This window comes from Acinonyx jubatus, chromosome C1 (genome assembly GCF_027475565.1).
Source record: "Acinonyx jubatus isolate Ajub_Pintada_27869175 chromosome C1, VMU_Ajub_asm_v1.0, whole genome shotgun sequence".
Classification (NCBI taxonomy): domain Eukaryota; kingdom Metazoa; phylum Chordata; class Mammalia; order Carnivora; family Felidae; genus Acinonyx; species Acinonyx jubatus.
The window spans coordinates 67738823-67755148 of NC_069381.1; the positions used below are offsets into that span (position 1 = coordinate 67738823).

Consider the following 16326-nt stretch of genomic DNA (forward strand, 5'->3'; position numbering starts at 1 on the left):
TGATTGAAGCAAAACTGGATGTGTGGTATTTATTTTCTACTAACTGTGTTTATTTACAGGCAGAAATAGCCAGGCTAACCATTCATCATTTCATTCATTCAAAAACAATTACTGAATTTCTATTAAGTGCCAGGCATATAATCACCTCCAGAGAAAATGTATAGGCTGATAGTGTCCTTTTTCTTTTGTTTCTTTTTATTTTTTGCCCTTTGTAGAAACATAGTAACATTTCTAGATTTTTTTACTCTTGTTTATTTGAGGAGAATAAAGTTTACTTACAGACATAAGATAATGGGTTTCTTTTAGTAATTGAGACTCTGTTTTTTTAATGAGAGAATGGATTTAGTTGCAGTAATTCAACTGTAGGTGTTGTATTCATTTAAAAGAAATAATCTCCCATGTGGATGTGGTTTAAACCCTTCCAGCGTGCTCTAGTGAATGTTCTGCTTATACATGGCACTTTGGAAAGGAGTGTCATCACATGATGCCCCGGTACCTTGAAAGCATTTATTTTGTCTCCAAAAAGTGAGCGGTTTTAACTAAGATAGAAGATTGCTCATGAAAGAAAACAGAGCTGTTATTGCTAGTATTTTCTAATTGAATTTAAAACGTAACAGATGCCACGAAGAGACTGAAATTGTTGAAGCAATCTTCCCTGAACCTATAGGCTCAATAAAGAATTGGACTGATTCTAGAGGATGACTCCAAATTTCAGCAAACATTAATTTTTAGTTTCTGTCATGATATACTGAGCTTTTCTGTTGAATGTTGGAGTATTTGTTCAAGTCGGTAGATTTTGCATTTTTAATCTTCCTTAGAACTGTGGTGAATAATGGCCCCTGGCAGGAGATAATGAAATTTTCTTAATTTATATTTTCAAGCAGAAGCTTCAATTGAAAATGGCATCCTATGGCCTGGAGACATAGCTCTAGTGCAAGTTTCAGGGGAGATGCAATAATAATGCAGTGCCATCGAGACAGGGAATGATGGGACAGTGAAGAAGTAATTTAAGGAAGAAAAGAGAACGTACCAAAGCTTTATTGTAGCATATCTAATGATCTGCTGAAGATTCCCAAAGGTTTTTGGAGCATGACTGGAGAAACTAATGTTATCTTGCCAAAACAGAAGCCCCTGCTTAATCAGCAGAACAAGGCTATTGATTAAAACACCTCTCACAATAGATTACACATGGAATCTCATCTCCATACTTTGCACTTGGTAAAGTGTAATAATGAGCATAAGATAATCAAAAGTAGAGTAAAAGCAATTTGTTGGGCATTGTACAATTCAAGATTAGAGTTGGAAAGGAAACAAATTTGCATGAATAGTGGGCCTGCTTTTAAAGCTGTACACAGGAAATCATTTGTGTAGTGTAGGAACTACTCTGGAGCAGTAAAAGATATTCTGCCCCTTTAAGGTTTGCAAATCTGTGTCCATCTTCTAGAAAGGAGTGTACTTATTATTAATGTATTTATTGTTGTTAGTAATTCATATTTGTTGAGGCATTGTGCAGAGAGTTTGCCTGTGTTATCTATCCTTAAAAACAAACTTCTAAAGAAGGCTCAAAGGTTTAATACATTGCTTATGGACTCATAGTTTAAGTAAGCAGACAAACTGTAACTTAAATTGCAGGGTTTTTTCTGATTTTAAAGCCTCTGCTTCTAAACACTAATCTTCCCAAATAGCAAATGACTCCGCTTCTGAACAGAGTCAAATGATATGCTATATTGTTGTTTTTTATACTTTATTCCCAGATTATAAGTAATGTGTGCATTGAGCCCTCTTTCATTCAGTTTTAAAAGATTAAGGAAAAGCAACATATTAATAGTTTGTTTGCATTATTAATATTTCATTAGTGATGACTCACTATTATCTCCAAAATAAAAAAGATAATGTTTCTTCAAAGTACTGCTAATTTGGGCATGACAGTTTCTAAGGTAATTTCCATGTAGTAGTATGTAAATTAATGATAATACACATTTATAAAATGCCTTTTCATCAACTACACCTTTTTGTTGGCAACGTTTATCCTAATTTTAAAAATGATTGTGGATGCTTTGAAAGTTAATATTGAAATCTGAGAATATTGATTACCTCTGGAAGGTAAAATACACAGTTTTAATACTTTAACTAACTTTTACTATCTGCTAATTGTAATGGTTAAGAGATTCATTAGATACTTTGTATTTTTCTCTTACATATTATGCACAAACCTGAAGAATATCACTGACTTTAAATGTTACACTCTAAATTTAAAAAAAAACAAATCTATCAGCATACTTTTATGCATGAGAAGTAAACTAATAAAGCATTAATCTCCAAAATCATGCGGGTTTATTTTCTTAAGATTTTGAGATGTACAAATGACTTCATTCCCAAATAGAATTTTTTTTTTTCATTTAGAGTAGAAAGACTTGCAGGAATGAATTTTAAACTGATTTTTAAAATTCAGGGTTTTTGCTCCATTAAAAGCAGCTTTACGACCTATAAAGTAGGATTTAGGATTTTCTTCATGGTAGATGATGAGTTTATGATTAAAATATAAGTTTTATGAATATTAATGTAAGAAAATACTTTTATTCTGGTGTTTGAATTTGATAATGTTATAAAGCATTTATTACTGGATTTATTTTAGTTAACATGGAGTTCTCAGGATGAATGTTGTACTTTGCTTTTTACATTTGTAAGAAAATTAGAGGAAAAAATATTCAATATGATAGAAAGTTGCAATCTAAAATAATGTGTAGAAATATTAATATAGGTGAAAATTTTGATAGAGGTTTTAAAACACTGATGTTTTTCACATCAGTGAAATTAGCTTTTTGTCTATACATGCCAACTTCTGGAAATTTTTGGAAGTATGCTTAGAATATTAAAAATGACTAAATGCTTAGAATTTGAGACAGAGTGCTTATTCTGTACCTCCACATTTATTTACTGTGTGGTGTTATTATTTGCAAGGGCTGCTTTTATGCCCCTTTAGTTCTAAAAATGATATATTGTCTTCCTGTAGTTTAGTCACGTATTAAAATTTATTTTGAGAAAGAAGTCGAAGGTTATATATAGAAAAATTTACAGTGATTACAGTGGATCTTTTTGTTGTTGTCATTCTTAATGACATCCTTCCAGGAAACATAGTGTCTTTTCATAGATTGTAAAAATTTTATTTCCAGATTTATTTAGTGTTAGAAATTTTCATTGGCTAGCAAATATTAGGAAAAGATTATACTTGCCTTTAGTTGTTAAAAATGGGTGTACAGGTCATGTATACCTGTACTTAGAAATTATACTAATATAGACCCTCCATGTTAGGAATTTATGGATAAATAACTAGTCTGCTTGCTCAAAATTGCAGCTGCTAAAACCCTTGATTCTTTTGATTAAAATTAGCAAGAGAAGAAGACATGTTTAACACTGTAAACTCTATTAAGAACTTGCTGCTTAAATTATACTCATAGCTTAATGATTTTGTTTCATTTGTAATTTAATAAGATTTATAGAGCAAAAAGCATGAGTTTCCAAATATATTTATTCAAAGTCTGACTTGTCTTAACACAGTGGTTCTCATATGCCAGAATCATTTGCAGATCTAGTTAAAAAACAGAGTGCTGGTTAGTTATTTGCCTCTGGAGTTTCCTAGTCTGTTGATCTTGGGTGGGACCTGAGCGTGTTTTTCTAACAAGTTCCCAGTTGATGCTGGTGCTCCTGGTCTAAGGACCACATTTTGAAAGTCAGTGCTTTGACTATTTTAATTCATCTGTGCATCTTTACAAATACAAAATAAAATAAAGTAAAATAAGATCAGTTATTTAAATCTGAAGTGTTTAAAATATATGTAGCATTAATTTTTTATGACAGTAATTGTATTCAAGTCGTAACTAAAAATCCACCTATTTAAAAAAAAACTTTATTCTTCTGCCTTATTCTCATTCATACTTAATTTTTACGCTCCACATGTAAGAAAAGTCATTTTTAACATAATGAATCCACAGAGTATTACCAAAATATGCTGATAATGTGATGGTTAATACAGCCATACCTTTACCAATAAGTCTTCTTCCGTAGGGGAAGAAGGAGAACATGATGCAGGGACTATGCCCAAGACTGAGAATACAAGCAACTGAATGCCTTTCTTTTCTTGGCTTAGTTGTACCTTTTCCTTTTCATTAGAATGAAAACTTGAAGCAGAGCAGTTGGTGGCAATTTACTTTGCTTCTGTGGCTAATTGCTTTCTCTTTCCCTATCTTCTTAAATGATAGCAGTTTACAGTTTTACAATCTTACTAACAATATACTGGTTAAGGAGTTTTCAGATTTTTCTGAGTACTAACAGCTCACATTGGAATTTTCTTTCCTCTTGTGTCCCCAAACTTACTGAATTTGGAAACTTAAGGCTCTCGCTTCATTCACAAATGAATGTACATAGTGGTATTTTATTTCCATCATTTGGTCCTCTGAAAGCTTCAGTATTTTTTTTTTTTTTGCCATGAGGCAAGATACCGGTATGCAAATCTGATAGTTTTATACTTCTTACAGTTGTGTTCCTCTTCTTGCTAACACTTTACTGTTTTAGCCCCTAAATTTCACTTTTTCTCAAGATTAATTTCTAGTACTCCTGATGTATAAAATAAACATTTTTGACATCATGGGAAACTATGAATTTTATAAATGTATATAATTTTATTTGCAAGAACTCCATTAAGCCTCCTTATCTTCAATTTTACTTACAAATATGGCTCTATAACACTTTTTTCTGTCTTAAAGTAAGTGTTTTTGTACAATGTGATTATTAAAAGAAATTAAAATGTGGTTGATATAAATTATGGTAATTGCTTTTGACATTAATTTGAACTTATAGCTGTGGTCAGGTAACTAATGCACAAAAAGATCTGAAAAAGTAAATATGAGCAATTATTTTTCATTGTATGGTGTTGGTCCCTTTTAAACAAAATGTAATGGAAGCAGAAATACTTGTCCTTTATATACTTCTTGCAAACATCCTGTGACATTGAAAAATATGAAATAAAGATATTTTTGGTTTCATATTGCAGTCATACTTATCTGATCATCTGGGGAAAAATGGATAATTATCAATGTCATCTTTATTTTTGAAAAATGAGATAAATTCCCAAACCCTTTGAGCTATATCCTCCTTCACGAACTTGGTCCAAAATCCTTCACACTCTTGGTCCATTTCATCCTTGAGTACAGTTCCCTTACTTTAACCATGTTTACCCAAAAACATGGCAGGATTTTGTTGAGTGGCTATAAAATGTATACCAAGGGAATATAGAAAAGAGAAGTCTAACTCATAGCGGTTTGGATTTGTTTGTTTCTTAAAGGTGTGGGAATGAGATAAAGGGGGGTCCTTGCAGGTATGAATAAATATAAGGAAGGAAATAAAAGCACTTTAGTTTTTGACAAGGACAGGTAGTGGTTGAGTCTCTTGATCCTGGAAGATCAAGAAACTTGATCTTGAACAAAGTGGTGAACTTGATTGTTGTAAAATCTAAGAAAGAGGAAAATGAACCATTAGTTGAACTATTAGATACTGATCTATTGAGGAATCTTAAATTCATCTGCTGTTTAAAATTTTAAGGTATATAATTGGTTCTGTGATTCATGTTAAAATAATTCATTTACACTAGTGGAGAATCATTGGCACGTTTCTTCAAATGATTGAACCAATTGAAGAGAAATACAGATAACAAGAGTAAAACATGATGTTGCCTAAGAATGTGACACTGCACCACTTACATTGTCCACGCTTTTGAAAATTATTTTATATGGTATAGTTTAAAAAATATATGGCATACAGTATTCTAGATTAATTGTGGTAAAAGTTATCATTTGTATCTGTACAAGTAATATTACAGTTTATGTAATATTTAAGACTTTTGTTTGAAGTTTATTGTATATACCTTGACCTATAAATGTACCTGTTTGGTCCTGTAGAAGTTTTCAGGTCTTGCTGCTCTTCAGAATGAATCCACCTGGTTTGAGTTGAGATGGCTCCAAGGTGCCTGACTTAACATACCTATCCCTTTTAATGCAGTTCTTCTTCTGCTGTCCTTTAGTTCGTTGTCATGCTAACAAAAAAACAAACAAACAAAACAACTGAGCCGCTTTTTCATTCTTTACTTGCCATTTTATAGTCCGGTTATTTTATGCACTGTAGAATATCTGATATTCAAATTGTTGAATACATTTTCTTATAATGCTCTTGTTCTGCTTGCTTGGCCTTCTTAATTTAGGTACTATCAGAAAATATAATAAAACCATGCAAACATTACATTGTGTTGAGTTGTAATCAAGTCAAATTATAAAGGGGAATAGTTCCTGCCTTTATAAAGCTTATAAAAAGAACATTTTGAGAAATTTATAGAACTCAAATGAATATCATCTTGCCTGAAATTCTACCTTAATCCTAATACTCTCCATGAAATCACAACACAGAAATAGGAGAATACTTCCAATAGTAATAAATAGGGCATGATAGACATCATGTTAGTGCCATTCTCTTCCATGTTTCATTTCAGAGAGCATTAATTTAGAAGAATCTAGGTTCATGGTGATGCCATATTTAGTGTGAGCACATTGTGGTCTGTGAACGAAACAAGAGTCACAACAGTCTTAGACACAGTATGTGCCAGGCACTGTGCTAACTGCTTAAAATGTGCCCTGTCATATATCAAGCCAGAGCATGGAAGGTGTGCTCTATGAACTTGGGATCTGGTATGGAAGAATGTAGAAAGTGCCTGGAATACAAAACTTATCACAAAACCGATTGAGAGAATAAACTTAAAAACCTGGCTCCTTCTTTGTTTCAATATGTTCTCAAAACTTACTTTCAAGCTATTCAGTTTGTGACTCTGTTTCTGTTCATGGTATCATTTTTAATTGTTATTTTAATTTTTAAATATGACAACTGTACTGTTAAGTTTTTTTTAGTATATGTTTAATATGCTAAAAATTCCAATTAAATGTGTAATAGAATAATAGAGAACTGTTAGTTGCTTCCTTTTTACTTGGAGTTAAAATTTAGTGTGGCCCATGGTATAGAAATATTACAACAAAAAGAAAAATAGGATTTTTATAGCTCTTTATTTAAAATAATGTAGAGCAACCTAGTATCAGTTGATTTTTTTTGTTTTGTTTTGTTTTATGGTACTAGTTGCTTAAAGAAAATGTGGATCAGTTCTTTATTAGATTTCTTTATTAAAAACAAACAAGTCAGTGATTATGTTACACAAATTTGATTTGTTTTGTTTTCCAGGTGCAACAATAGAACACAGTGTATAGTAGTTACTGGGTCAGATGTATTTCCTGATCCATGTCCTGGAACATACAAATATCTTGAAGTCCAGTATGAATGTGTCCCTTACAGTAAGTATGAAGTTTGTAGTTTTCACTTTCTCTAGCATTCCTCGTTGATGCTGAAAGACTACACATGTGAAAGAAGCATATGTTTATGGCCTACAAAACCATTATGCATGCAGAGCACTAACAGACTCGGGCCTCCAATTAGCTTCATGAAGTGTGGAAGGAAGCCATAGTGTGATGCTGGCCAAGTGTCTGTCTGTGTTCTTAAGTGTTTGGCTTTTAAGACTAGTGTTTTTCCAGAAAACAAACTTGAATTAGCTATTCAGTAGGGCAGATAGAAACCTGTACTTTTGCCCAATACCAGTTGCTGACAAATTGGTTTGGCTCACAGTTTTCTAAAGAAGGAATTGACTTTGGTTTTAATCGTGAGCTACTTGAATGGCTACCTGCTGTCGTGGTAACTTTAGTGCCTGGTAAAAGCTACCATTGTAGTAACTGAGGCAAGTGCTTTCCTGTTTTGTTTCCTTGTCCTTATAGGAGCATTTCTTTACCAGATTGTGTTGAAATCTTAACAGGAAATAAAATAGACATAACAAAGCCTTGATTATACTTCCATTTTTAATTTGACAACATCCATTAGATCCTGTAGAGGGACATTTAAAATTTAGTTGGAAATTTCATAAGTAGTCTTTAGCTAATGCTCTAATTCTGTGTAGTTCTCCTCCTAATTTCAGAATTCATACTGATAAATTGTATTCTTTACTTTCAATAGAAAAAAGCACTTTAGACAACTAAAAGTTTCAGTATACTACCTAATTTTCTTAGGCTAGTTTGTTTGATAGTGTTCTTGTCTTCGTTACTGGAAAACAAGAGGTGTCTGTCACCTTAATTCATAGGCATTTGAATTGAGAGTTCTTTAACAGCAGTTTTATTGATTTGCGATAGTTTTTGTACACTGCTCTCCTTAAAAAACAAGATTTAAACTAAATAATGAAATTGCTTTTTCCAGAACCTCAACAACTAGATCACTAGTTCTGATAGATTTATATGTCCAAACTATCAATATTTCTAAAACCAGAGGGCTGAATTCAGATGGATATAGGATGTCCAATATGGTAGTAATACTTTCTTACACATCCTGTGAAGGCGCGGTCTCTTTTTCCTCTGCCCACAGTTTTGATAAATTGGCTTTTTGTGGGTATCAGTTAAAGGCCAAACACAGATTATCTTTTCTTTTCATCCCTGCTCTGTGTTCCTGTGTTACTGTGAAATGGATGCTTTTTATGTTTTCAGTATTTTCTATACCATTTGTAGGATTGGAAGCCTACTGAGTGCACTGATCTTTATACCATTTCTCTTATGTGTAGTGTTGGTGGCTTACATAATCATTCTCCTGTGCCACTAGAGGAATACTGTATTCTTTTGAGCTAACCAAAATTTTGTTCCATAAAGTTGCTTTCATTTGAATTTATCATGGTTTCTGTCCTCAAATTAGAAAAGGAATACAGCATCCATTCCCAAACAGTGGAATCAGTCAGAGCTGCCAAGAATTGTCTTTCTGGAGCCAGTTCCTGTAACCTAGTCTATAGACCAAGAACAGTGTTAAGCAAATATTATTTTCAGACTCTTAAGTTATTTCTTGCTCTGTTTAAGAAAGAAAAATGTGGATATCTTCTGGAACATCTAACTTTCAAAATTTTACTTTTTCAGTTCTCCAGAAGTGTTGTATATTGTGCACTAAACTTGCAAATAGCTATATTCAGAGAAGTATTTGTTCTTTTTAGTTTTTGTCCTTAAAAAAAAAACAAAACAAAAAAACCAGTAATTAATTTGCTGTTATCTTTCTAGATGTTTGCACGAATCAGAAATAAGTCTGGCTTTTTTTTTTTCAAACTATGCCATGTGAACAAATAGAATTATAATTCCTATATACTGTACAGTTGTGACACACTATAAATTGCATGGTTTTCACTAATATTAAAATTTAATGCAAAAGATCTTTTTAGATTGTTTTGATCTTAGGTAGGATCGTGTTTTTCCTTACCTCTTTTCCCCATTTTCCTCTCCTTTTGTTTCTTTATGCTTCTGTCATAGCCATCTCTTACACTTTTATTTTTCCCTTTCCCCTTGTTTTAATAGTGTTTTTGTGCGTTGTATCATTTGCATACCCCTCTTAAACTTTGTATAGCTGATAAAAATTGTCACTATAACATTTATTATATGTCATTTACCACCTGGCTTTATGCCAGTTTCTATCCAAAGCAAATTCTCTAGGAATTCATACATCTGAAACTATATCCTCCTTTTTAAAAAATGTCCAAAAATTTCCCATGATTTTTGAAAATCTTAAAATGAATTTACTTAACAGAGTTTATTAGAAATGCTATTGTTTGTTTTACTCTTTATTATGGACAGGCACATGTAATATAATATGTGACATTTACACCTGCCCAGATAATGCCCATGTCAAAAATGTGTGTATCCAGAGTATCTTTTATCGCTAACAGAAATGTTAGTAATTGAATATATGTGTGTTTAAAGGAAGTCTTAAGGATCTTGTAGGATAAAAGAGAATAATTATTATACTTTCATATTTTACAGTCAAGATTTGGCCTCAGTTTTTGTGCCCTCTTTTTCAAATTGTCATCAAATTATACAAGTTATGCCATAATTTTAGCTATGTTTTCTTCATTAGAATGATCATTACTATTGATTAAATATTTTTCGTGAATAAGTGTGAGATTATTCAAAATGAATTAGTGTGTCACTTCAGGTACAGAGTATGTAGGCTTAAGTTTGTTTGGGTCAATTTTGTGTCTTGCATATCCATGTAGTTGTCCTCCACTGATGTTAGTGGGTCATGTATTTATGTTTGGTCTATAGAATAGTAAATGTATTGTTATGAATTAATTCATACAGTCCTGTAAGACAAGTTGCAATATACATTTGGCATGTGATGAAGAATGCTGGTTTTATTAATTTTATTGTATTTTTATATTCTTCTGGGTTGATGGAGTTTGGGCTGGTTTGACAGATATCTATCTGTCCTTTGAGTTTTCATAAAAATCATAATATAAAGACTTTTGTTTTCAATACCCATATCTTATGTGATTCATCAATCATCAAAAGTTTTTAGATCATTTTTACATTTGGGTGTTACTTCTGTTTTCATCAGAACTATAAATTATGTACAATTTATCTACATTTTATTCTCTTTTATATGTGATATCAGTTAAATCACAAAGGAAGAATTCCCTATTTAATATTTTGCTAAGTAAATGCACTGTCATTTTAGTGTATTACATGATAAAGCCTGGCCATTTTCAATTTATAGAAAACAAATATACTTTATAAATTCTTTACTGAACTTGTTTTAAGTTCTGTTCTAAATATGTAACATATTTTAAAATGTATTATTCCCATCCTTTACATTTACTTGATTTACTCAGTAAAATCATCCTTTCCTCAAAAAAAGAATACAGATCTGTATATAAATATAGACTGAGAAGTCACAACACTAATGATTTCCCTTATGCTCATTTTCCCACGACGCCCTTCCGTTATTGATTCTAAGCAGGTATAAGATTGCTCTTCCTTAAGGAGTAAGTTTAGAACTAGTGGTTTATAAAAAAAGAACTGTTTCGTATCAGTAACACTGAACTTACTTTTACCTGATATAGTCAGAATTACACATGATAGAGCAAGTATGTTTCCTGAAAGTGGTTAAGTAGACCCAAGTCAGATGGGAAGGTGGTAGCGTAATGCAAAAGGTTATACGCTATTCCTATGGCAAAAATATTTGTGTGATATTTCTCCCTGAGGTATTTCAGGAGGTCAGTATTTAATCTTGATGAATTATTATAATTTTTAAAAATTAATCAAGCTAAGACATCTTAATGAAATGTGCAACTACAGTATCTTTGAATAATCAATTTGGAGATAGAGTATTAGCACACCCTAATGCATTTTAATAAGGAAAGAGGGAGAATCACAGACATTAATCTGGTCACTTTATGAAATTCAGGCAACATACTTCAAGGCCTACATACAGTCTAAAATAGTGTTTTATGGGTTGTTATTATTACAGTTCTATTTACCAGGAAGAATCTTACATAGCAACCTTCCTAACTGTATAATCCGTTTCTTTAGACTTCTTGGAGGGAGGATTTTTTTTTCTCATATAACTGTACTAATCAGGTTTGTTTTATGAAAGCATTTACCTTTTATGGGGTCTGTGGAGTCAAGGTATTTGCTTTGAATGCTCGGTATGATTGTCGCTGCATGCTAGCTTGCTTTCTGTGTAAATTGATGATGGTAGACGATGTCATAATAAGCTAACCATAATTCTTTCTTCCTTTTTCTCCTTGCCTACTCTGCTTGCTTTTTCCTTGTATGTATTTTGCTTACTTTTTTAAAAAATAGACTTAATACTACAAGTTTGAGATATGTGATATAGAGAATTTAATAAGAATTTTATAATATATAACATACAAAAATTTAAATAAGTAAATTTACTAATTCTTAATGGGGAAGAAAGGTACTATGTTACCCCACCCTTAAAAATCCTTATTGGGGTAGCAGGAGAGATATATTTATTCCAAAAAGGAGGCATTTTTTCCTTATAATTAAAATGGATTTTTCTAGAAATGAAAGATAAAAAAAATGAAATGTACTAAGATACATAATTATATATATTTCTTCTTACATAAATATCTTAGAAAAGAATGTTAAAATATAACCATATCAGTATTCTTTAAATCAGACCTAAGCTCCACAATTGAGTTATTTTTATAAATATATTTTCCTGTTGTTATGCTTACCTGTTTTTATCAATTTAATAATGAGTTCATATGATAGATGGGGATGATATACCTTTGCATGCATTTGTGCCTGTAGCATACATAGATACAGTAAAACTTGGTAAAAATGCTGAGCGACTTGGAAAGGCAAGAGTATATATACCATGCATTAGTGAAGAGTTTCATTATTTATTCAGGTACCCTAAGTGAAACAACATGCCAACATATTTGTATTGCCTCCTTAATCTACTAAAATGATTGATCCATGTTCTTTTATGTAACTTTAGAATCTTTCTCCTGCTAGGTTTTCCTGTTGTGTGTTTCTCTTTATCCAAAGTAGTACAGCTCTTATTCTTCCTATATTTAGCATCTATTACGAATTCAGTCTTAGACTAATAGTCAATTTATTTTAATCTTTTTTCTTTTTTCCTTGCACTTTTTTTTTGTTTCTCTTCCGATGCTTAAAATAGAAGTGGAGCAAAAAGGTAAATAACGTATACAGTCTGAACCCCAGCTCCCTGTTATGTGCCTTATGGATGTTACCTCCTCCCTTCCCTCTCCCCACAATACTCCTGACATTAAAGTAATCAGCAGGATCTCATAAATGCACCTCATAAAGAAGTCGACTGTTTACAGTGAAATTATATGACTGCTAAATCTGGTGATGGGGTAAAAATTCTGAAGTCGGCCAGGGGGAGCTGCTCCTCCATTCTGTGTTTCTTTTTCACCCTTTATCTCTTTTCCTGACACCTTTGGATATTTTATTATTAAAGTGTCATCCTGCCTGGCTTCCAGAACCCTCTCCATAGCATGCCATGGTTCCAGGGTCTCCTGGTCGTTTCATCTCTGCTTTTCTTGTATTTACTTTTCTCTGTTCCTAATTACATTTTCCGAATATTTACGTTTCTTCAATTGAAGAACCTTTGTTTTCAGTCTAACTTTATAAAAGTTCTAAATAAACCTTCACATTGGGTTTTTGTTTTATTTGCTTTATTTTGGTGTTTTGCTTTTTGAGGGTTTATAAGTGTGCTAGGGGAAGGAGGGTACAAAGCTGGGACTAAATATTTTGTACACTGCTATGCACAAAGCTTAAAAGTTTTAAAGTATAAAATACCAAATCAAAAGCTTGAAAACACATAGCAAAAGTGCACATTGTCAACTTAGCTGTGAATGATCTTAAACTTAGGTTTGCCCTTACGAAAACAAACCCCAGCCACTTTGTATGCTGGTACATTGATTATGGTAACTTGAAGAAGGAAAGGTGGTACTTGTATTAAGTATAAATTACAAAAAAATCAAATGTTAATAAAACAAATTTTTTTCTCTTTTGATTTATGATCATTAAAACTTGTGTTTGCCTGTTTAATTTTTTAACTTGGCTTAATTGTTGTCTTTTCTCTGTGACTGTTAGTTTTTGTGTGCCCTGGGACCTTGAAAGCAATTGTGGATTCACCATGTATATATGAAGCTGAACAAAAGGCAGGTGCTTGGTGCAAGGACCCTCTTCAGGCTGCAGATAAAATTTATTTCATGCCCTGGACTCCCTATCGTACCGATACTTTAATAGAATATGCTTCTTTAGAAGATTTCCAAAACAGTCGCCAAACAACAACATATAAACTTCCAAATCGAGTAGATGGTACTGGATTTGTAGTATATGATGGTGCTGTCTTCTTTAACAAAGAGAGAACAAGGAATATTGTGAAATATGACTTGAGGACTAGAATTAAGAGTGGAGAGGCCATAATTAACTATGCCAACTATCATGATACCTCACCATATAGATGGGGAGGAAAGACTGATATCGACCTAGCAGTTGATGAAAATGGCTTATGGGTCATTTATGCCACTGAACAGAACAATGGAATGATAGTTATTAGCCAACTAAATCCATATACTCTTCGATTTGAAGCAACGTGGGAGACTGTGTATGACAAACGTGCTGCATCAAATGCTTTTATGATCTGCGGAGTCCTCTATGTGGTCAGGTCAGTTTATCAAGACAATGAGAGTGAAACAGGCAAGAATGCAATTGATTACATTTACAATACCCGATTAAACCGAGGAGAGTATGTAGATGTTCCTTTCCCCAACCAATACCAGTATATTGCTGCAGTGGATTACAATCCTAGAGATAACCAACTCTACGTGTGGAACAATAACTTCATTTTACGATATTCTCTGGAGTTTGGTCCACCGGATCCTGCCCAAGGTAAGAACGTTTGCTTGCTAATGCTCATGTCTTTATGAATAGCTTACTTTTAAAAGACTCAGAGGTTTTTTGTGTTTTTTTTTTCCTGTCCGTTTTCTTCCCCTTTTCATGGTTAAAGCTCAAAGGATGATGTCGTGGTATTTCATGTTGGCACGTAGTGTGTACATTTTACCCTTTTTTGGGCCCATTTTCTTTCTTTGAATTTTTTCATTTAAATGTTGACTTCAAAAAATTGTAACATCATTAGTCGGTTTTGTTTTGCATTGCTAAGAATGTAATACCAGCTACTAACCTGTTAGCTTTGTGGGGTTTTTTTTGTTTTTCTTTTCCTATTCCTACCTGACTTCTGAATTGATTACAATCTATGTGCAGACCTTTTAACTTCTTGGCGCCAGTGGTTAAGGGAAATGTGTGTTAGGAAATCCCAGGAGAATTGTCAGGCTTGATGTACAGTGTCAGGCATAAGTGTTCTCAAGTTGTGGTGTCTGCTATCTGGGTAGGAAAGGGAGTCATCCAACATCTTCCTAGTAGAATCACACATTTTTATTTCCTGATAAATTAGTGATGGTTTTAAGTAAATATTTCTGTGACTTCAACTGTCACACATCGACTAAGCATTAAATGATCCCAAGTGATGATTTATGAAGATGGATAAGCTAACGTTTTCAATTTGTGTTCTTTTTAGGTACTTTATGGAGGATCATTACTTTAGAAAGTAGTGTAAAATCTTTGGAAATACACTTTAATTGTCAATTATATTCAGTTCTGTGGAAAACAATTTTTGAGGGTAAATTAAATGAATATTTCATTAAAACCAGATTACCTCATACTCGTGATAAAGTAACTGATTCATATATTGCTATAAAGCTTGCATTATGTCTTTTCTATTTGAACAATAGCATTTGTGTTTTAAAGCTGAATATTTCAATTTACCTAGTTAATTGGAATGTTCAAATTACTGAGTTACTTCAAAATTTTAGGAACCAGAAAGTTCTTTGGAACTTTGACATGATTAAATCAGTCTCTTCAACAAGGTGGAAAAGAAATTAGTATCTTTTTCTGTTAAAGCAATACATACACATCCACAGACTTAAACATAATTACATGTACGTATACATTTTTTTTTAATTTTTTTTTAACGTTTATTTATTTTTGAGACAGAGAGAGACAAAGCATGAATGGGGGAGGGTCAGAGAGAGGGAGACACAGAATCCGAAACAGGCTCCAGGCTCTGAGCTGTCAGCACAGAGCCCGACGCGGGGCTCGAACCCACGGACCGCGAGATCATGACCCGAGCCGAAGTCGGCCGCCCAACCGACTGAGCCACCCAGGTGCCCCGACGTATACATATTTTTAAGATATGTTATTACTGAGTTCTAAATATTCTAATAGGGTCAGGACCTAAGAACAGAAGCCACAGCTTTTTATAGTTGAAATTCTCATTCGAGTCTTCCTAGTATGCCAAAAATACGTAATTTTTGCTTAAAAAGAGAATAATAGCATATTGTTACTCTAATTCATGTACGTCTGAAATTTTTTAGCTTAAAATTACAGTGGTAATGTCTGTTGTTAAATTTTCAGCAATTAAATCTTTGAGGCATAAAAATCTTTATTGATAATATAGAATCATTTACTTTTAAATTTAGACATATCTTTTTTCCCATAGGACCAGTAATTTGGGATGTTTCCTGTATCTCAACTGTCTAGTTACCATCCTTCTTCTTTACCCTATAGGTTTGTTAAAGGCAAACTTCAGAAATTGACAAAATTTGACATTGTGTATTGATCCTTGTGTTAATCTTTTTTGTAACCTGTATTACTCTCACAGCTGTTAAATTTGTTTTGGGCAGCAAAAAATCTCTTCCCCTCTATTAGGAAAAAAAGAAATAAATACTTTTAGAAATGCAAATTCATAGTCAGGCAACAACTGAAGGGTTGTGAATAAATTGAGTTACAGGTTCAATTCAACAAAGAATCATTGCCCTGTCCACTG

At 32.7% G+C, this 16326-nt stretch overlaps 1 protein-coding gene and 1 long non-coding RNA gene across 26 annotated transcripts in view; one reads left to right on the plus strand and one right to left on the minus strand.

Moving 5' to 3' along the window:
• Positions 1-16326, plus strand: part of ADGRL2 (adhesion G protein-coupled receptor L2) — a 619307-nt gene that overhangs the window by 556984 nt on the left and 45997 nt on the right. For 18 of the 25 annotated variants that reach the window (XM_053214320.1, XM_053214321.1, XM_053214304.1 and 15 more), the window contains 3 exons: positions 7276-7385; positions 12592-12606; positions 13533-14333. In XM_053214320.1, coding sequence (XP_053070295.1) covers positions 7276-7385; positions 12592-12606; positions 13533-14333 — 926 coding nt within the window. The remainder of the gene's footprint in view (positions 1-7275; positions 7386-12591; positions 12607-13532; positions 14334-16326) is intronic. The other 7 variants (XM_027058789.2, XM_027058771.2, XM_027058777.2 and 4 more) reach the window with 1 other exon arrangement.
• On the minus strand, positions 5085-11684 carry LOC106973355 (uncharacterized). Its single transcript, XR_003420096.2, has 3 exons — positions 11543-11684; positions 5939-6088; positions 5085-5508 (listed from the first exon to the last, which is right to left on the minus strand). It is a non-coding gene; the product is annotated as an uncharacterized LOC106973355 (long non-coding RNA).